At 31.9% G+C, this 24,063-nt stretch overlaps 1 protein-coding gene across 4 annotated transcripts in view; it reads left to right on the top strand.

The window, feature by feature from the left end:
* The window catches only part of plekhg5b (pleckstrin homology domain containing, family G (with RhoGef domain) member 5b), a 215,349-nt gene that overhangs the window by 165,760 nt on the left and 25,526 nt on the right, over positions 1-24,063 (top strand). For all 4 annotated transcript variants that reach the window (XM_062052555.1, XM_062052554.1, XM_062052556.1 and 1 more), the window contains 5 exons: positions 4,118-4,294; positions 7,614-7,709; positions 12,174-12,374; positions 15,415-15,525; positions 19,161-19,310. In XM_062052555.1, the coding sequence (XP_061908539.1) occupies positions 4,118-4,294; positions 7,614-7,709; positions 12,174-12,374; positions 15,415-15,525; positions 19,161-19,310 (735 nt within the window). The remainder of the gene's footprint in view (positions 1-4,117; positions 4,295-7,613; positions 7,710-12,173; positions 12,375-15,414; positions 15,526-19,160; positions 19,311-24,063) is intronic.

The raw sequence follows: 24,063 nt of genomic DNA, 5'->3' as shown, positions 1-24,063 counted from the left end.
TAAAAAAGCCTTTTTTTTTTTTTTTTAGATATATGCATACTAGTTTTAGCTATTTGGCTGTTCTAGTTTTTATTTGTATTAATTTTTTATTAATTTTTTATTATCGTTTTATTTTATTTTTTTAGTTATTATAATTTTTTTTTAATACACTGTAGCACTTTGAGGTTGTTTACTCAATGTAAAGTGCTTTTTACAAATACAATCTATTATTATTATTATTATTATTATTATTAAAAATGTATTATTAATCTACTTGATCATTTACTATTCATATCTGCTTATTTTCCGTTTCAACATGTTCTATCTACACTTCTGTTAAAATGTAATAATCACTTATTCTTCTCTTCTTTGATACTGTACATTAGTTTTCGACGATACCGCACATTTAGGTATCGATCAGATACCAAGTAGTTACAGGATCATACATTGGTCATATTCAAAGTCCTCATGTGTCCAGGGACGTATTTACTGACTTTATAAACATAATATGTTCAAAAAAAGATTTTATGACGATAAAAAAATATCGATGTAATCATAGTAGTATCGACTAGATACGCTATTGTACTTGGTATCATTACAGTGGATGTCAGGTGTAGATCCACCCATGGCGTTTGTTTACATTGTGACGCCGGTGAGCTATTGTGTCCTCCTACAGGGTGTAGTGAAGCATGTTTAGTTATTCCTCGTCCTCCAGTGATAATGTTACTTGTAAGAAACTTACTTTATTTGTCGCCATGGAGACAAGGATTAGTCATTTAGAAGTAGCTAAAACACTGTGTCTGCTTGTAAGTACTCTGTGTGTGTGCGCTGCCAAACATGCTCCTCTGCTCGTAAAACCAGCAATGTAAAGACAAAAAGGGGGGCGGGGATTGGTACTTTTTTAGAGGCGGTATAGTACCGAATATGATTCATTAGTATGGCGGTACTCTACTAGTACCGGTATACCGTACAACTGTGATGTCATGAGTTTATGTAAATAAAAAAAAAAAATTTAAATTAAAGTGTAAAAAGAAATAAAAGCCTGGGAAGTCAGAAGTTAGTTTACTGCGTTTTCATCGTTTACCAGAATAAAATAGACATTTTCTTCTAAGGTTATTGTTTTTTTATGATGTAATAAAGATATATGCTCGTACATTTTGATGAGTGTCACACACACACACACACACACACACACACACACACACACACACACACACACACACACACACACACACACACACAATGGCAGATGTCAGTAACCTCCTCATCCTGTGGGGGCCAAAGATCCTCCTGTAGGACCCCGTGTCCAGACCTCCAAATGACCTTTCCTCTACCTGGCCTAACTAAGCTGCCATCAGTGACCTGCGACCTTTAACCCCTGACTTCCCCCTCATTGTTAAGGGTCTTGCATGATTATATAAAGATGCATTAAAGCAGTGCTTGTTGCATATGCTAACCACATTGTCGCTAACTGCGTCGCAGCTAACCACTTAGCCTTGTGTCGCCAACAGGAAGTAGATCACCTGGAGCATGTTTATTACATGTTTATTACCTATTTAACCACTTAGCCTTGTGTCGCCAACAGGAAGTAGATCGCCTGGAGCATGTTTATTACATGTTTATTACATGTTTATTACATGTTTATCACTTATTGAATCCATATTTGTTTTATTATACATGTCTATTACATGTTTGTTTATTTATTACATGTTTATTACCTATTTAATACTGTTCAGTTGTTTATTACACATATTTATTACACTTTTATTACGTGTGTATTATGTTCATTACACTATTTTTTACACGTTATTTGTTCATTACACCTATTATGTTAATTACCTATTGAATCCATATTTATTTGTTTCTTTACACATGTTTATTACATGTTTATTATGTTTATTACCTATTTAATACAGTTCAATTGTTTATTACACATTATGTTCATTACACAATTGTTTTTTACTCAATATTTGTTCATTACACGTTTATTATGTTTATTACCTATTGAATCTATATTTATTTGTTTCTTTACACATGTCTATTACATGTTTATTATGTTTATTACCTATTTAATACTGTTCAATTGTTTATTACACATTATGTTCATTACACAATTGTTTTTTTTACCCGTTATTTGTTCATTACACCTATTATGTTTATTACCTATTGAATCCATATTTATTTGTTTCTTTACACGTCTATTACATGTTTATTACCTATTTAATACTGTTCAATTGTTTATTACACTTTATGTTCATTACACAATTGTTTTTTTACACGTTATTTGTTCATTACACCTATTATGTTAATCACCTATTGAATCCATATTTATTTGTTTCTTTACACATGTTTATTACATGTTTATGTTTATTACATGTTTATTACCTATTTAATACTGTTCAATTGTTTATTACACTTTATGTTCATTACACAATTGTTTTTTTACACGTTATTTGTTCATTACACGTTTATTATGTTCATTACCTATTTAATATGGTTTCATTGTTTATTACACATTGCATATTCCAAGCTTATTACCTGTGTATTACGTTATTCATTACACAATTTTTTTTACATGTTAGTTTATTACACGTTTATTTCATGATTATCACCTATTTAATGTTAATTGTTTATTACACATGTTTATAGCATGTTTATTACCTATTTAGTACTATTTAATTATGTTTTTTACACATTATTACACGTTTATTACCTGTGTATTACGTTATTCATTACACATTTTTTTTACATGTTAGTTTATTACACGTTTATTACATATTTATCACCTATTTAATGTTAATTGTTTCTTACACATGTTTATAGCATGTTTGTTTATTACCTATTTAGTACTGTTTAATTATGTTTTTTACACGTTTATTACCTGTGTATTACGCTATTCATTACACATTTTTTAACGTTAGTTTATTACACGTTTACGACATGTTTATTACATGTTTATCACCTATTTTAAATGTTAATTATTTATCACACATTTTTATAGCGTGTTTGTTTATTACCTATTTAGTACTGTTTAATTGTTTTTTTACACGTTTATTACCTGTGTATTACGTTATTCATTACACATTTTTTTACATGTTATTTTGTTACACGTTTACTACATGTTTATCACCTATTTAATGTTAATTGTTTATTACACATGTTTATAGCATGTTTGTTTATTACCTATTTAGTACTGTTTAATTTTTTTTGTTTACACATTTTATTACCTGTGTATTACGTTATTCATTACACATTTTTTTAACGTTAGTTTATTACCCGTTTACGACATGTTTGTTACATGTTTATCACTTATTTGATGTTAATTGTTTATTACACATGTTTATAGCATGTTTGTTTATTACCTATTTAGTACTATTTAATTATGGTGTTACACATTACATGTTTATTACTTGTTATGTTATTCATTACACATTTTTTACATGTTAGTTTACTACACGTTTACATGTTTATCACCCATTTAATGATCATTGTTTATTTTACATGTTTATAGCATGTTTGTTTATTACCTATTTAGTACTGTTTAATTGTTTTTTACACATTATTACACGTTTATTACCTGTGTGTTACGTTATTCATTACACAATTTTTTACATGTTAGTTTATTACACGTTTATTACATGTTTATCACCTATTTAATGTTAATTGTTTATTACACATGTTTATAGCATGTTTATTTATTACCTATTTAGTACTATTTAATTATGTTTTTTACACATTATTACACGTTTATTATCTGTGTATTACGTTATTCATTACACCATTTTTTTTTACCTGTTAGTTTATTACACGTTTACGACATGTTTATTACATGATTATCACCTGTTGAATGTTAATTGTTTATTACACATGTTTATAAGCTATTTAGTACTGTTTAATTATGTTTTTTTTACACATTGTTACACGTTTATTACCTGTGTATTACGTTGTTCATTACACAATTGTTTTTTTACACGCTACCTGTTTAGTACACATTGTTTATTACCTATTTAATCCATCTCCCGACTTCCCCCTCATTGTTAAGGGTCTTGCACGATTACATAAAGATGCATTAAAGCAGTGCTTGTTGCATATGCTAACCACATTGTCGCTAACTGTGTCGTCGTCGTGCCGCCAACAGGAAGTCGATCGCCTGGAGCAGCTGCAGAGCAAGCTGCACTCCTACACGCTGTCGGAGCTGCCGAAGGTGCCGAGGCAGCTCTCCTTCCACCAGGACTCCTGGGAGGAGGAGGAGGACGAGCAGGAGCCAGACCTGGTCCTGGAGGACAGCTGGCAGATGTTGCTGGACAACGCCGAGGTAAGCTGGAGCTCAGGCCCCGCCTCCACATCCCGCTAACCCATGTTGTTCAAAATACGTACCCAGAAAAACACTCTGCCTCCATGTTGGCATGACTTGCCTATTGTCCATTTACTTTTACTTTATTGATTCTCTAAAAGTGTGTAAGTGTTTATTGTTATTATTTCCATACTTTTCGGCAATTTTTGGTATTTTTTCTAAATAAAGGGGACCACAAAAAATTTCATTATTGGCTTTATTTTAACAAAAATCTTAGGGTACATGAAACATATGTTTATTATTGCAATTTAGTCCTTAAATAAAATAGTGAACATACTAGACAACTTGTCTTTTAGTAGTAAGTAAACAAACAAAGGCTCCTAATTAATCTGCTGACATATGCAGTAACATATTGTGTCATTTATACACCTATTATTTTGTACACATTATTAAGGACAAACTGTAAAAATGGATTATTAACTTATGCAGTAACATATTATGTTAAAATAATAGGTAAATGGCACAGTATGTTACTGCATAAGTTAATAATCCATTTTTACAGTTTGTCCTTAATAATGTTGACAAACTAATAGAATGATAAATGACAATATTATTGTCATTTATTTATTTATCTATTAGTTTGTCAACATTATTAAGGACAAACTGTAAAAATGGATTATTAATTTATGCAGTAACATATTGTGTCATTTATCTACCTATTATTTTGCCAACATTATTAAGGACAAACTGTAAAAATGGATTATTAACTTATGCAGTAACATATTGTGTCATTTATCGACCTATTATTTTGTCTACATTATTAAGGACAAACTGTAAAAATGGATTATTAACTTATGCAGTAACATATTGTGTCATTTATCGACCTATTATTTTGTCTACATTATTAAGGACAAACTGTAAAAATGGATTATTAATTTATGCAGTAACATATTGTGTCATTTATCATTCTATTATTTTGTCTACATTATTAAGGACAAACTGTAAAAATGGATTATTAACTTATGCAGTAACATATTGTGTCATTTATCATTCTATTATTTTGTCTACATTATTAAGGACAAACTGTAAAAATGGATTATTAACTTATGCAGTAACATATTGTGTCATTTATCATTCTATTATTTTGTCTACATTATTAAGGACAAACTGTAAAAATGGATTATTAACTTATGCAGTAACTTATTGTGTCATTTATCCACCTATTATTTTGTCTACATTATTAAGGACAAACTGTAAAAATGGATTATTAACTTATGCAGTAACATATTGTGTCATTTATCATTCTATTATTTTGTCAACATTAAGGACAAACTGTAAAAATGGATTATTAACTTATGCAGTAACATATTGTGTCATTTATCTACCTATTATTTTGTCTACATTATTAAGGACAAACTGTAAAAATGGATCATTAACTTATGCAGCAACATATTGTGTCATTTATCTACCTATTATTTTGTCTACATTATTAAGGACAAACTGTAAAAATGGATTATTAACTTATGCAGTAACATATTGTGTCATTTATCTACCTATTATTTTGTCTACATTATTAAGGACAAACTGTAAAAATGGATTATTAACTTATGCAGTAACATATTGTGTCATTTATCATTCTATTATTTTGTCTACATTATTAAGGACAAACTGTAAAAATGGATTATAAACTTATGCAGTAACATATTGTGTCATTTATCTACCTATTATTTTGTCAACATTATCAAGGACAAACTGTAAAAATGGATCATTAACATATGCAGTAACATATTGTGTCATTTATCATTCTATTATTTTGTCTACATTAAGGACAAACTGTAAAAATGGATTATTAACTTATGCAGTAACATATTGTCATTTATCTACCTATTATTTTGTCTACATTATTAAGGACAAACGGTAAAAATGGATTATTAACTTATGCAGTAACATATTGTGTCATTTATCGACCTATTATTTTGTCTACATTATTAAGGACAAACTGTAAAAATGGATTATTAACTTATGCAGTAACATATTGTGTCATTTATCTACCTATTATTTTGTCAACATTATCAAGGACAAACTGTAAAAATGGATTATTAACTTATGCAGTAACATATTGTGTCATTTATCGACCTATTATTTTGTCTACATTATTAAGGACAAACTGTAAAAATGGATTATTAACTTAAGCAGTAACATATTGTGTCATTTATCGACCTATTATTTTGTCAACATTGCTAAGGACAAACTGTAAAAATGGATTACTTGTTTATTTACTGTTAATATCTGCTTATTTTCTGTTTCAACATGTTCTATCTACACTTCTGTTCAAATGTAATAATCACTTATTCTTCACTTCTTTGATACTTTACATTAGTTTTGGATGATACCACACATTTAGGTATCGATCCGATACCAAGTAGTTACGGGATCATACATTGGTCATATTCAAAGTCCTCATGTGTCCAGGGACGTATTTACTGAGTTTATAAACATAATATACCATTTTTAACCACGAAAGAAGAAAAAATATCGATGTAATCATAGTAGTGCTCTCCCTGACCACCTGAGGGCACCACAGACTGTGGATGCTTTTAAAAAAGGCTTAAAAACCCTTCTTTTTAAAAAAAAAAGCCTTTATATAGATATATGCATACTAGTTCTAGCTATTAGGCTGTTCTAGTTTTTATTTTATTTTTTTTTTTTTTTATTTATTTATTTATTTTTTATTTTTTTATTTTAATTTTCTCAATACACTGTAGCACTTTGAGGTTGTTTGCTCAATGTAAAGTGCTTTTTACAAATAAAATCTATTATTATTATTATTAGATACGCTCCTGTACTTGGTATCATTACAGTGGATGTCTGCTGTAGATCCACCCATGGCATTTGTTTACATTGTGACACTGGTGTGTAGTGAAGCATGTTTAGCTATTGCTCGTCCTCCAGTGATTATCATACTTGTAAGAAACTCACTTTATTTGTCGCCATGGAGGCGAGGATTAGTGATTTTAAAACTAGCTAAAACACTGCGGATGGACTTTAGCCGCTAGCCAGTTAGCCATGTCTTAAAGCACCTCTTCCTGAGGGTGTCTCAGTGTTATAACTTCACCTTTATCTTTACTTTTTACACCAAAATGCGTCCGTTCTCCCTTTTCTGTCCACACACTGTGTCTGCTTGTAAGTACTCTGTGTGTGTGCGCTGCCGAACATGCTCCTCTGTGCGTAAAACCAGCAATATCGCATATAGTACCGAATAAGTACTATACTAGTAGCAGTATACTGTACAAGCCTAGTTTGTGTGACGTGACGTAGTGTACATTTATGTGTTTGTTAGACGCTGACAAGGAGACAGTTCCACCAGCAGGAGGCGATATGGGAGCTGCTGCAGACGGAGGCCACGTACATTAAGAAACTCCGGGTCATCACTGATGTAAGCACGCACACACATGCATGTTGTACACATGCACAAAGGTCACAGAATTATTCACAAACACTGTACATGTGGCGTCCCGGAAGAGTTAGTGCTGCAAGGGGTTACGGGTATTTGTTCTGTTGTGTTTATGTTGTGTTACGGTGCGGGTGTTCTCTCCGAAATGTGTTTGTCATTCTTGTTTGGTGTGGGTTCACAGTGTGGCGCATGTTTGTAACAGTGTTACAGTTGTTTATACGGCCACCCTCAGTGTGACCTGTATGGCTGTTGACCAAGTATGCCTTGCATTCACTTGTGTGTGTGTGAAAAGCTGTAGATATTATGTGACTGGATCGGCACGCAAAAGCAGTGCCTTTAAGGTTTATTGGCGCTCTGTACTTCTCCCTAAGTCCGTGTACACATACATTTTACTTTTTGAAACCGATACCGATCATTTTGAAACTGTTGCGTCGGACCAGTTCTTCCTCCAAAGGAATTTAAGTTACTGGTCAATCCCAAGTTCTTTTGGACATATATGCTGAGTAAGAAGGATCACCAGGACAGAATAGGAATATCATCAAGTTGTACTGAAAATTTCAGGAGAACAACCTAGACCAATACATTCATACCGGCTTCCTAACCGATCATTTTGAAACCAATACCCATAATTTCCGATGTTACATTTTAAAGCATTTATCGGCCGATAATATCGGCAGTCCGATATTATCGGACATCTCTATTATAAAGTGATGTATTTGTAAAGATGTCCGCAGACATAGTGGTAGTAGTATCAAGTGTTATAAAGTGATGTATTTGTAAAGTAGTAGTATCAAGTGTTATAAAGTGATGTATTTGTAAAGTAGTAGTATCAAGTGTTATAAAGTGATGTGTTTGTAAAGTAGTAGTATCAAGTGTTATAAAGTGATGTATTTGTAAAGTAGTAGTATCGCGTGTGATAAAGTGATGTATTTGTAAAGTAGTAGTATCAAGTGTTATAAAGTGATGTATTTGTAAAGTAGTAGTATCAAGTGTTATAAAGTGATGTATTTGTAAAGTAGTAGTATCAAGTGTTATAAAGTGATGTATTTGTAAAGTAGTAGTATCAAGTGTTATAAAGTGATGTATTTGTAAAGTAGTAGTATCGCGTGTTATAAAGTGATGTATTTGTAAAGTAGTAGTATCAAGTGTTATAAAGTGATGTATTTGTAAAGTAGTAGTATCAAGTGTCATAAAGTGATGTATTTGTAAAGTAGTAGTATCAAGTGTTATAAAGTGATGTATTTGTAAAGTAGTAGTATCAAGTGTTATAAAGTGATGTATTTGTAAAGTAGTAGTATCAAGTGTCATAAAGTGATGTATTTGTAAAGTAGTAGTATCAAGTGTTATAAAGTGATGTATTTGTAAAGTAGTAGTATCAAGTGTTATAAAGTGATGTATTTGTAAAGTAGTAGTATCAAGTGTTATAAAGTGATGTATTTGTAAAGTAGTAGTATCAAGTGTTATAAAGTGATGTATTTGTAAGGTAGTAGTATCAAGTGTTATAAAGTGATGTATTTGTAAAGTAGTAGTATCAAGTGTTATAAAGTGATGTATTTGTAAAGTAGTAGTATCAAGTGTTATAAAGTGATGTATTTGTAAAGTAGTAGTATCAAGTGTTATAAAGTGATGTATTTGTAAAGTAGTAGTATCAAGTGTTATAAAGTGATGTGTTTGTAAAGTAGTAGTATCAAGTGTCATAAAGTGATGTATTTGTAAAGTAGTAGTATCAAGTGTTATAAAGTGATGTATTTGTAAAGTAGTAGTATCGCGTGTTATAAAGTGATGTATTTGTAAAGTAGTAGTATCAAGTGTTATAAAGTGATGTATTTGTAAAGTAGTAGTATCAAGTGTTATAAAGTGATGTATTTGTAAAGTAGTAGTATCAAGTGTTATAAAGTGATGTATTTGTAAAGTAGTAGTATCAAGTGTCATAAAGTGATGTATTTGTAAAGTAGTAGTATCAAGTGTTATAAAGTGATGTATTTGTAAAGTAGTAGTATCAAGTGTTATAAAGTGATGTATTTGTAAAGTAGTAGTATCAAGTGTTATAAAGTGATGTATTTGTAAAGTAGTAGTATCAAGTGTTATAAAGTGATGTATTTGTAAAGTAGTAGTATCAAGTGTCATAAAGTGATGTATTTGTAAAGTAGTAGTATCAAGTGTTATAAAGTGATGTATTTGTGAAGTAGTAGTATCAAGTGTTATAAAGTGATGTATTTGTAAAGTAGTAGTATCAAGTGTCATAAAGTGATGTATTTGTAAAGTAGTAGTATCAAGTGTCATAAAGTGATGTATTTGTAAAGTAGTAGTATCAAGTGTTATAAAGTGATGTATTTGTAAAGTAGTAGTATCAAGTGTCATAAAGTGATGTATTTGTAAAGTAGTAGTATCAAGTGTCATAAAGTGATGTATTTGTAAAGTAGTAGTATCAAGTGTTATAAAGTGATGTATTTGTAAAGTAGTAGTATCAAGTGTTATAAAGTGATGTATTTGTAAAGTAGTAGTATCAAGTGTTATAAAGTGATGTATTTGTAAAGTAGTAGTATCAAGTGTTATAAAGTGATGTATTTGTAAAGTAGTAATATCAAGTGTTATAAAGTGATGTATTTGTAAAGTAGTAGTATCAAGTGTCATAAAGTGATGTATTTGTAAAGTAGTAGTATCAAGTGTTATAAAGTGATGTATTTGTAAAGTAGTAGTATCAAGTGTTATAAAGTGATGTATTTGTAAAGTAGTAGTATCAAGTGTCATAAAGTGATGTATTTGTAAAGTAGTAGTATCAAGTGTTATAAAGTGATGTATTTGTAAAGTAGTAGTATCAAGTGTCATAAAGTGATGTATTTGTAAAGTAGTAGTATCAAGTGTTATAAAGTGATGTATTTGTAAAGTAGTAGTATCAAGTGTTATAAAGTGATGTATTTGTAAAGTAGTAGTATCAAGTGTTATAAAGTGATGTATTTGTAAAGTAGTAGTATCAAGTGTTATAAAGTGATGTGTTTGTAAAGTAGTAGTATCAAGTGTTATAAAGTGATGTATTTGTAAAGTAGTAATATCAAGTGTTATAAAGTGATGTATTTGTAAAGTAGTAGTATCAAGTGTTATAAAGTGATGTATTTGTAAAGTAGTAGTATCAAGTGTCATAAAGTGATGTATTTGTAAAGTAGTAGTATCAAGTGTTATAAAGTGATGTATTTGTAAAGTAGTAGTATCAAGTGTTATAAAGTGATGTGTTTGTAAAGTAGTAGTATCAAGTGTTATAAAGTTATGTATTTGTAAAGTAGTAGTATCAAGTGTTATAAAGTGATGTATTTGTAAAGTAGTAGTATCAAGTGTTATAAAGTGATGTATTTGTAAAGTAGTAGTATCAAGTGTTATAAAGTGATGTATTTGTAAAGTAGTAGTATCAAGTGTTATTAAGTGATGTATTTGTAAAGTAGTAGTATCAAGTGTTATAAAGTGATGTATTTGTAAAGTAGTAGTATCAAGTGTTATAAAGTGATGTATTTGTAAAGTAGTAGTATCAAGTGTTATAAAGTGATGTATTTGTAAAGTAGTAGTATCAAGTGTTATAAAGTGATGTATTTGTAAAGTAGTAGTATCAAGTGTTATAAAGTGATGTATTTGTAAAGTAGTAGTATCAAGTGTTATAAAGTGATGTATTTGTAAAGTAGTAGTATCAAGTGTCATAAAGTGATGTATTTGTAAAGTAGTAGTATCAAGTGTTATAAAGTGATGTATTTGTAAAGTAGTAGTATCAAGTGTTATAAAGTGATGTATTTGTAAAGTAGTAGTATCAAGTGTTATAAAGTGATGTATTTGTAAAGTAGTAGTATCGCGTGTTATAAAGTGATGTATTTGTAAAGTAGTAGTATCAAGTGTTATAAAGTGATGTATTTGTAAAGTAGTAGTATCAAGTGTTATAAAGTGATGTATTTGTAAAGTAGTAGTATCAAGTGTTATAAAGTGATGTATTTGTAAAGTAGTAGTATCAAGTGTTATAAAGTGATGTATTTGTAAAGTAGTAGTATCAAGTGTTATAAAGTGATGTATTTGTAAAGTAGTAGTATCAAGTGTCATAAAGTGATGTGTTTGTAAAGTAGTAGTATCGCGTGTTATAAAGTGATGTATTTGTAAAGTAGTAGTATCAAGTGTTATAAAGTGATGTATTTGTAAAGTAGTAGTATCAAGTGTTATAAAGTGATGTATTTGTAAAGTAGTAGTATCAAGTGTTATAAAGTGATGTATTTGTAAAGTAGTAGTATCAAGTGTTATAAAGTGATGTATTTGTAAAGTAGTAGTATCAAGTGTTATAAAGTGATGTTTTTGTAAAGTAGTAGTATCAAGTGTCATAAAGTGATGTATTTGTAAAGTAGTAGTATCAAGTGTTATAAAGTGATGTATTTGTAAAGTAGTAGTATCGCGTGTGATAAAGTGATGTGTTTGCAGCTGTTCCTGTGCGGCCTGCTCAACCTGCAGGAGAGCGGCTTCTTCAGCGAGGTGGAGCCCCCGCGCCTCTTCAGCAACATCCAGGAGATAGTCCGTCTGCACATCGCCCTGTGGAACCAGGTCATGCGCCCCCTGCTGGACAAGGCCAGGCAGGCCCGCGCCCTGCTTGACCCCACAGACCTCCAGCAGGGCTTTCGGACGGTCAGTCGCAGCATTTTTGTTGCCTCCACATGACCTTCTTCCTGTGTAGCATACCATGCACTGTCATGACTACATCCTGCCTTCTTCCTGAGGGGAACTAGAACGAACAAGTAGATTAATAATCCATTTTTACAGTTTGTTCTTTATAATGTAGACAAAATAATCAGTAGATAAATGACACAATATGTTACTGCATACTAATTGTTTGTTCACTTACTACTAAAAGACAAGTTGTCTAGTATGTTCACTATTTTATTAAAGGACTAAATTACAAAAATAAACATGTTTCATGTACACCAGGGGTGTCCAAAGTGTGGCCCGGGGGCCATTTGCGGCCCGGAGCTCATGTTTTACCGGCCCGCGGCGCATCATTCTAAAAATACTAAAACTTTTTTTTTTTAAACATTAAAATGTGGAATAAAAGAGCAAATAGGTGAAATGCAACGAGAAAAAAGTTGCATTGTTGACTCTAAAAACACCATTTTTTAAAATAATTTTTCAAAAAATAATGAGTCAAAAATCAATGTTGCTATGAATTATTGACTGATTTAAGGACAAAAAGGACACAAATACAACAAACAAAAAATATGGAAATTATTTTAAAGAATACATACAAACAGGCCTGGCCCTAACCAACCTGGCGCCCTAGGCAAGATTTTAGGTGGCGCCCCCCCCACATCGGCAATGAAGTGTATATACTCAAAAGAAACCGAATAGCTTTGTCTTTGACCTTTTTTTTTACTTAAAGAAAGCAAATCAACATATTATATGAGAATGTTATGTTATGATTATCTTTAACCGAATCACAGCAGTGCTCAAATTAAAAAACAGCATTCCCTCTCATGTGATATTGCTTAATTAACATTAATGATGTGCACTTTAACAACTAGGCTTACAACTATACCTAATATATAAAGGGGTGGAAAAGTGACTATTACCTGCAGGGCAAACATTAGCTAACCAGAAGGCAATAACAATGTAAACAAAAAACACCTGCTTAAAAGATCTAATACAAATGTCCCTGAGGAATGTAAGGTGGGAGTACTGTAATTACCTAACGGTACATTATTATTTTCCATAACAATTTAGCCCCCTCCACAATATTAACCCGACGTTAAAACAGAACTAGCTATTTATTGATTTGCAATTGCCAAATCATGTAACATAACTTAATGCTAAAAAAGCCAGGTTACTATCACATTCTGTAACAGACAAATAATTTCATGTAGGCTAACGTTACCTACCTGCTACCTCTGTTTTTTTCTCGTTTCTCCTCCTCCTAAAGTTGTAACAAATAATATTTCTATTAAATAGGCTTTACTTTGCATTTTAATTAACGTGGGATTATTTTTTGTATTTAGAAATAATAGTACCAACTTTTTTTTTTTTTCTCCAACATTTGTGGCACTGGCGTGGCGCCCCCTGATGGACGGCGCCCTTAGCATTTGCCTTTACGGCCTATGCCACGGGCCGGCCCTGCATACAAATTATATACTAATACTAATTATACTAATTATTATATTGATTGTTATTATAAATATACTAAACTAATTACACTATTTATTATCTGAAGCTGATATAGAGATTTAAGTGTTGAATGTAAAAAAATAAATAAATAAAAAAGCATGTATGAGTGGGGCACTTTTGGATCCCCAAAAATTTTAGTGGAATTAAAAAAACACCTGTCTTTGCTAATAAAAAATAATAATAATAATAATAAACTCAAATCAATTTTGCTATGAATTATTGACCTATTTAGTGATCAAATTACTTCACATCAAATATTCCACTTTGAAAATCTTTTTGAATAGGGTGACTTATTTTTAACCTTTTTTTAAGACTGAAACCCTTCTGGGTCCCCAAGACCTAACTTGAGCAAGCCCCAAAGGTGGAAAAAAAAAAAAGTGTATATTGTATTGGTTTTGAAAATGGAGAAAATATCAAAATGGCCCCCGCGTGCTTTGATTTTTCAGTGTGCGGCCCTCAGTGGAAAAAGTTTGGACACCCCTGATGTACACTAAAATTGGTTCAGTGTTTCCCACACATTCATTTATTTGTGGCGGCCCACCACGAAAGAATTACGTCCGCCACAAATAAATAAAAAATAAAATAAAATTATTATTTTTATTTTTTATTTTTTTTGTCCTGTCCAGTTTCTCAGGCAAGTCATATAGTTGATGTAGATGCCCATATAGGCTGTTCAGATTTACTTTACAAAAGAGAAGTGTAGGATACTTCTCTTGTTGCCTTATTTGTATTTGACCACTACTGTTTTCTGTTTATTTGTTACTGACTGTGGCAGGACACCTCTGCCTCTGTTTTACTTTATGTTGCTGGTAAAAAAAATATGGTTGTAGTAGTAGGCTAAAGTTAAATTATTTAGTATGCACGAATTAAAGGAGCAAAGCTTTAAGAGACATTTTAGCTTTTATATTTTATAAGATATATTTTTTGTAAGAACCACAATTAATAAATATATATCAGTGAATAACTTATTGTTCAAATCCGTATGTAAATTTGTACATAAAGTGTTGTAATTGTAAAATGGATGGATGGATGGATGGATGGATGGATGGACGTTTAAAACAAAACTGTTATTATTCATTAGTAAGTATACATTTTTTGAGCCTTTTTAGAGAAAATCATATCATGTAGTAAATTATGCAAATTACTCGATGATGTCACGGTGACCACGCCCATAGCCACGCCCCCGCCACCACAGGTATCTTGGCAGTTTATGGGAAACACTGTGGTTGTTAAAATAAAGCCAATAATGCCAGTTTTTTTTTAGTCCCCTTTATTTAGTAAAGTATCGAAATACATTTTGGGACCGGTACCAAAATATTGGTATCGGGACGACCCTACGGTGTCGTGGCCACTTTGGCACACTTTTAAGTGTCCATTCCACACATTTGAGGGGCAAAATCATGTTAGGGATCAGCCTTAAAGCAGAAGCCATGCGTCACACACGAGCCTCACCAATAAGTGGAGTACAATGGGTCATTAAATGGTGTGGTGAGTAACAACCGTTTGTGTGCAGTTCGCCGCCAGGTTCAAGCCCTACATCCGCTACTGCATGGAGGAGGAGAGCTGCATGGAGAACATGCGAGCGCTGCTCAGGGACAACGAGCTCTTCAGGACCTACGTGACGGTGAGACCGCGTCAGCACGCCCCATTTTTTTTAAACACATAAAATACAAATTTGACCACTTATTTTCATGGAAAAATTGTTTTTAATTACACCCTGACTGCTTTTGAAAATCAAAAGACATAAAGTAAGGTGGTGTTGGCTGCTCGATACAAGACATAGGTAGGGCTGTGTGGTAAATATAAAAAAAAATTGAATTTAAATGATGAAATGACACCACACCAAGCACACATGAGCAGTGTTGGGTTAGTTACTGAAGACCAGTAGCTAGTTACAGTTACTAGTTACTTTATTTCAAAAGTAACTCAGTTTCTTACACCAAAAAGTAATGCGTTACTGTGAAAAGTAACTATTTAGTTACTTCTTTTATTCTTCTATATTTTTTAAAGCTCCCATTAAATGCCCTTTTAGCCTTCATTTCAGTAATGTTATTGCACTGGAGAATAATACAATCAATCAATCAATCAATCAATGTTTATTTATATAGCCCTAAATCACAAGTGTCTCAAAGGGCTGTACAAGCCACAACGACATCCTCGGTACAGAGCCCACATACGGGCAAGGAAAAACTCACCCCAGTGGGACGTCGGTGAATGACTATGAGAAACCTTGGAGAGGACCGCATATGTGGGTAACCCCCCCCCCTCTAGGGGAGACCGAAAGCAACGGATGTCGAGTGGGTCTGACATAACATTGTGAAAGTCCAGTCCACAGTGGATCCAACACATCAGCGGGAGTCCAGTCCACAGCGGGGCCAACAGGAAACCATCCCGAGCGGAGACGGGTCAGCAGCGCAGAGATGTCCCCAACCGATGCACAGGCTAGTGGTCCACCCGGGGTCCCGGCTCTGGACAGCCAGCACTTCATCCATGGCCACCGGACCTATGCAACTCCCCCTCGCAAGGGACAGGGGAGAAGAGGAGAGAAGAAAAGAAACGGCAGATCAACTGGTCTAAAAAAAGGGGGGGTCTATTTAAAGGCTAGATTATACAAATGAGTTTTAAGATGGGACTTGAATGCTTCTACTGAGGTAGCATCTCTAACTGTTACCGGGAGGGCATTCCAGAGTACTGGAGCCCGAATAGAAAACGCTCTATAGCCCGCAGACTTTTTTTTGGCTCTGGGAATCACTAATAAGCCGGAGTTCTTTGAACGCAGATTTCTTGTCGGGACATATGGTACAATACAATCGGCGAGATAGGCTGGAGCTAAACCGTGTAATATTTTATACGTAAGTAGTAAAACCTTAAAGTCGCATCTTAAGTGCACAGGAAGCCAGTGCAAGTGAGCCAGTATAGGCGTAATATGATCAAACTTTCTTGTTTTTGTCAAAAGCCTTGCAGCCGCATTTTGTACCAACTGTAATCTTTTAATGCTAGACATAGGGAGGCCCGAAAATAATACGTTACAGTAATCGAGACGAGACGTAACGAACGCATGAATAATGATCTCAGCGTCGCTAGTGGACAAGATGGAACGAATTTTAGCGATATTACGGAGATGAAAGAAGGCCGTTTTAGTAACACTCTTAATGTGCGACTCAAACGAGAGAGTTGGGTCGAAGATAATACCCAGATTCTTTACCGAGTCTCCTTGTTTAATTGTTTGGTTGTCAAATGTTAAGGTGGTATTATTAAATAGATGTTGGTGTCTAGCAGGACCGATAATCAGCATTTCCGTTTTCTTAGCGTTGAGTTGCAAAAAGTTAGCGGACATCCATTGTTTAATTTCATTAAGACACGCCTCCAGCTGACTACAATCCGGCGTGTTGGTCAGCTTTAGGGGCATGTAGAGTTGAGTGTCATCAGCATAACAGTGAAAGCTAACACCGTACTTGCGTATGATGTCACCCAGCGGCAGCATGTAAATACTAAAGAGTGCAGGGCCAAGAACCGAACCCTGGGGAACTCCGCACGTTACCTTGACATAGTCCGAGGTCACATTGTTATGGGAGACGCACTGCATCCTGTCAGTAAGATAAGAGTTAAACCAAGACAAGGCTAAGTCTGACATACCAATACGTGTTTTGATACGCTCTAATAAAATATTATGATCGACGGTATCGAAAGCGGCGCTAAGATCAAGAAGCAGCAACATAGATGACGCATCAGAATCCATCGTTAGCAATAGATCATTAGTCATTTTTGCGAGGGCTGTCTCCGTAGAGTGATTTGCCCTGAAACCGGACTGAAAAGGTTCACAGAGATTGTTAGTCACTAAGTGTTCATTTAGCTGCTGTGCAACAGTTTTTTCGAGAATTTTGGAAATAAACGGAAGGTGGGAGACCGGTCGGTAGTTTACCATGAGGTCAGGATCGAGGTTAGGTCTTTTGAGCAGAGGATGAATAACCGCTTTTTTGAATGCTAGGGGAACAGTGCCGGAGGAAAGTGATAAGTTTATAATATTTAACACTGATGGACCTAGTAATACAAACAGTTCCTTGATAAGTTTCCCAGGAAGTGGGTCAAGTAAACATGTTGTTTGTTTTATCCCACTTACACGCTGTAATAATTCCAATACAATGTGTTGATCAACTTGACATGCATTTGCATCACTGTGGTCTACATACAACACACAAAGACAAAGATATGTTTCAAAGGGCCAATTTATTTAATTAAATTGACAAAACTATTTTAAATAGCTGCAACATAACATACATAAGTAACAAACAGGATAATAACAACATAGCTGTAAAGCAAGGAAGGCACACACTACATACACAAAGCCTAACCAGGCGTTTTTTTCTCTCAAGGAATTGTGAAATAAAAAATCATGTCTGAAGCCCAGAACACATTTCCCCAGTTTTAGTTTAGAGATAAGGAAAGATTGGCCTGGCCCACTAGCATCCCTCTTTATGTTTGTGAACTTTATAGTCTATACATTTAGAGTGATGTGATAATTAAACACTCTAGAAGTCTAGAATGAAAGAGTATATAAGAGAATTGACAGAGTGTGTGTACTTTCAGTGATTAATAATGAGCAGAAGCAGAGTTTGGAGTGTTTTCTTTAGCTCGCTTTCCATGTTTATGTGCCATTTGACGCCAGGTATCATGCTAATTAGCTGCCTGAAAGCGGGTGACTACACTGTAGAAATAGCCTGCGTGTCCTCTAGCACACACGCTGCAATGGCTCTATCAATGTTGTCCCGGCTAGCAACGCCTCCGTTAAAATCCAGCCGCTGTTGCTTAGGAGGTGAAGTGTGACTCTCTTTTGCTAGCTTCGTCGAAGCATGTTGCTTTTGTAGCTGTTTCAGCAGATTTGAATTGCCGTTTTGGGCAGTAGATGGGATCTTTGATACAAGACACAGACTTACATTTCACTAAAATGTTCTTTTCTTTGTGGTCGACAAAAGAAAAGTAGTGAGAATGTCTCCATGTTAAGAAACTCGGCTTCGCCATCGCCATGTCTTGTTATTAAACACAGACACGCCCCCTCCCACACACACACACACAGAGCGCATCCTCTTCTCCGTCGCCTTTTCCGCAGCGCTCCAATAAAACACACTCAGATCTTCTCAGTTTCTAGCCGATACTACATAAAAAAATAACGTAAAATAACGCAGTAACGCATTACATTACGTTATGACACCACACGTCTTCCCATGTGTAACGCGAAACTTTCTTTGTGTGTGTGTGTAGTGGGGAGAGACCCACAAGCAGTGCAACCGTCTGAAGCTGGCGGACATGCTGGCCAAACCTCACCAGCGTCTCACCAAATATCCTCTGCTGCTGCAGAGAGTGCTCAAGAAGACGGACGACCCGGCAGCCCGCGATGTCGTCAGTGGCATGGTAACTTGTTTATTACATGTTTATTACATGTTTAATCAGTGGCATGGTAACTTGTTTATTACATGTTTATTACATGTTTAATCAGTGGCATGGTAACTTGTTTATTACATGTTTATAATGTTTATCTAATCAGTGGCATGGTAACTTGTTTATCACATGTTTATTACATGTTTATCTAATCAGTGGCATGGTAACTTGTTTATTACATGTTTATCTAATCAGTGGCATGGTAACTTGTTTATTACATGTTTATAATATGTTTATTACAAGTTTATCTAATCAGTGGCATGATAACTTGTTTATTACATGTTAATAATATGTTTATTACAAGTTTATCTAATCAGTGGCATGGTAACTTGTTTTTTACGTGTTTATAATATGTTTATTACAAGTTTATCTAATCAGTGGCATGATAACTTGTTTATTACATGTTAATGATATGTTTATTACAAGTTTATCTAATCAGTGGCATGGTAACTTGTTTATTACGTGTTTATAATATGTTTATTACAAGTTTATCTAATCAGTGACATGGTAACTTGTTTATTACATGTTTATTACATGTTTATCTAATCAGTGGCATGGTAACTTGTTTATTACATGTTTATAATATGTTTATTACAAGTTTATCTAATCAGTGGCATGGTAACTTGTTTATTACATGTTTATAATATGTTTATTACAAGTTTATCTAATCAGTGGCATGGTAACTTGTTTATTACATGTTTATAATATGTTTATTACAAGTTTATCTAATCAGTGGCATGGTAACTTGTTTATTACATGTTTATAATATGTTTATTACAAGTTTATCTAATCAGTGGCATGGTAACTTGTTTATTACATGTTTATAATATGTTTATTACAAGTTTATCTAATCAGTGGCGTGGTAACTTGTTTATTACATGTTTATAATATGTTTATTACAAGTTTATCTAATCAGTGGCATGGTAACACTCACTTCAATTACACTGTGTATGTTTATCACCTATTTATTACGGTTTAAATTTGTTTAATGCAGATTTGTTACATGTTTATTACCTTTTTAATCCATGTTTATGTTTTTACACATTATGTCTATTACATGTTTATTAATTACATGTTTATTATTATTTTATTTTTATTATTTTTTATTTATTATTATTTAATACTGTTTCAATTGTTTATTACACATTATTACATGTTTTTTTACACGTTTGTTTATTACATGTTTAATGTGTATTACATGATACATTTAATTATTTATATCTGTTATTACATGTTCATCACCTATTTACTACAGTTAAATTTTTATTGCACACTGTTTACTACACGTTGATTACCTATGTAATAGTTTATTTATATTACACATTGTTTATTGAATGTTTATTATGTTTGTTAAACTGTATTAAATAGGTAATTATTTATATTTCACGTTATGTTTATTACATGTTTGTTACCTTTTTAGTCCAGGCTAATTGTTTTTATTACACACGTTTATTATGTTTGTTACATGTTTATTGCCTGTTTAATAGTTTCATTATTTATATTGCACGTTTATTCTGTTATTACATGTTTAATACCTATTTATTACAGTTAAATTATTTATTGCACATTGTTTACTCCACGTTTCCTACCTATTTAATAGTTTGTTTGTATTACACATTGTTTAATACACGTTTATTATGTTTCTTACATGTTTACCTATTTAATACAGTTTAATTATATGTATTACACGTTATGTTTATTACATATTTATTACCCATATATTATTATTGCACATTGTTTACTACACGTTTGTTTGTTACATGATTATTACCTATTTAATCCATGTTTAATTATGTTTTTACACATTATGCCTATTACATGTTTATTATGTTTATTTATTACATGTTTATTTAATACTGTTCAATTGTTCATTACACATTATGTCATTATACATATGTTTTTTTACACTTTTGTTTATTACATGTTTAATGTGTATTACATGATTTTACATGATACATTTTAATTATTTATATACACGTTTATTCTGTTATTACATGTTTATCACCTATTTACTACAGTTTAATTTGTATTGTACATTATTTACTACCGTAAATTACCTATTTAATAGTTTATTTATATTACACATTGTTTATTACACGTTTATTATGTTTATTAAACTGTGTTAAATAGGTCATTATTTATATTTCACGTTGTGTTTATTACATATTTGTTACCTATTTAATCCAGGTTAATTGTTTTTATTACACATGTTTATTATGTTTATTACATATTTGTTACCTATTTAATCCAGGCTAATTGTTTTTGTTACACATGTTTAGTACACGTTTATTAGGTTTGTTACATGTTTATTGCCTATTTGATACAGTTTCATTATTTATATTGCACGTTTATTCTGTTAATATCACCTATTTACTACAGTTAAATTTTTATTGCACATTGTTTACTCCAGGTTAATTACCTATTTAATAGTTTATTTATATTACACATTGTTTAGTACACGTTTATGTTTGTTTGTTACATATTTACCTATTTAATACAGTTTAGTTATTTATATTGCACGTTTATTCTGTTATTACATGTTTATTACCTATTAATTACAGTTTAATTTTTATTGCACATTGTTTACTACACGTTAATTACCTATTTAATAGTTTATTTATATATATATGGGGGCGGTATAGCTCGGTTGGTAGAGCGGCCGTGCCAGCAACTTGAGGGTTGCAGGTTCGATCCCCGCTTCCGCCATCCTAGTCACTGCCGTTGTGTCCTTGGGCAAGACACTTTACCCACCTGCTCCCAGTGCCACCCACACTGGTTTAAATGTAACTTAGATATTGGGTTTCGCAATGTAAAGCGCTTTGAGTCACTTGAGAAAAAGCGCTATATAAATGTAATTCACTTCACTTCACTTATTTGTATTACACTGTTTATTACACGTTTATTAAACATTAAATAGGTAATTATATTTCTGTTATGTTTATTTCTTGTTTGTTACCTATTTAATCCAGGTTAAATGTTTTTATTACACATGTTTATTACACGTTTATTATGTTTGTTACATGTTTATTGCCTATTTAATACAGTTTCATTATTTATATTACACGTTATGTTTATTACATGCTTGTTCTACCTATTTAAGCCAATTTTACATGATACATTTTAATTATTTATATCCACGTTTATTCTGTTATTACATGTTTATCACCTATTTACTACAGTTTAATTAGTATTGTACATTATTTACTACACGTACATTACCTATTTGATAGTTTATTTATATTACACATTGTTTATTACACGTTTATTATGTTTATTAAACTGTGTTAAATAGGTCATTATTTATATTTCACGTTGTGTTTATTACATATTTGTTACCTATTTAATCCAGGCTAATTGTTTTTGTTACACATGTTTAGTACACGTTTATTATGTTTGTTACATGTTTATTGCCTATTTAATACAGTTTCATTATTTATATTGCACGTTTATTCTGTTAATATCACCTATTTACTACAGTTTAATTTTTATTGCACATTGTTTACTCCAGGTTAATTACCTATTTAATAGTTTATTTATATTACACATTGTTTAGTACACGTTTGTTTGTTTGTTACATATTTACCTATTTAATGCAGTTTAGTTATTTATACTGCACGTTTATTCTGTTATTACATGTTTATTACCTATTTATTACAGTTTAATTTTTATTGCACATTGTTTACTACACGTTAATTACCTATTTAATAGTTTATTTGTATTACACTGTTTATTACACGTTTATTAAACATTAAATAGGTAATTATATTTCTGTTATGTTTATTTCTTGTTTGTTACCTATTTAATCCAGGTTAAATGTTTTTATTACACATGTTTATTACACGTTTATTATGTTTGTTACATGTTTATTGCCTATTTAATACAGTTTCATTATTTATATTACACGTTATGTTTATTACATGCTTGTTCTACCTATTTAAGCCAATTTTACATGATACATTTTAATTATTTATATCCACGTTTATTCTGTTATTACATGTTTATCACCTATTTACTACAGTTTAATTAGTATTGTACATTTACTACACGTACATTACCTATTTGATAGTTTATTTATATTACACATTGTTTATTACACGTTTATTATGTTTATTAAACTGTGTTAAATAGGTCATTATTTATATTTCACGTTGTGTTTATTACATATTTGTTACCTATTTAATCCAGGCTAATTGTTTTTGTTACACATGTTTAGTACACGTTTATTAGGTTTGTTACATGTTTATTGCCTATTTAATACAGTTTCATTATTTATATTGCACGTTTATTCTGTTAATATCACCTATTTACTACAGTTTAATTTTTATTGCACATTGTTTACTCCAGGTTAATTACCTATTTAATAGTTTATTTATATTACACATTGTTTAGTACACGTTTGTTTGTTTGTTACATATTTACCTATTTAATGCAGTTTAGTTATTTATACTGCACGTTTATTCTGTTATTACATGTTTATTACCTATTTATTACAGTTTAATTTTTATTGCACATTGTTTACTACACGTTAATTACCTATTTAATAGTTTATTTATATTACACTGTTTATTACACGTTTATTAAACATTAAATAGGTAATTATATTTCACGTTATGTTTATTTCTTGTTTGTTACCTATTTAATCCAGGTTAAATGTTTTTATTACACATGTTTATTACACGTTTATTATGTTTGTTACATGTTTATTGCCTATTTAATACAGTTTCAT

This window comes from Entelurus aequoreus, linkage group LG07, assembly GCF_033978785.1.
Source record: "Entelurus aequoreus isolate RoL-2023_Sb linkage group LG07, RoL_Eaeq_v1.1, whole genome shotgun sequence".
NCBI lineage: Eukaryota > Metazoa > Chordata > Actinopteri > Syngnathiformes > Syngnathidae > Entelurus > Entelurus aequoreus.
Note: the sequence above shows the minus strand (reverse complement) of the source record. Positions and strands in the feature narration are given on the sequence as shown.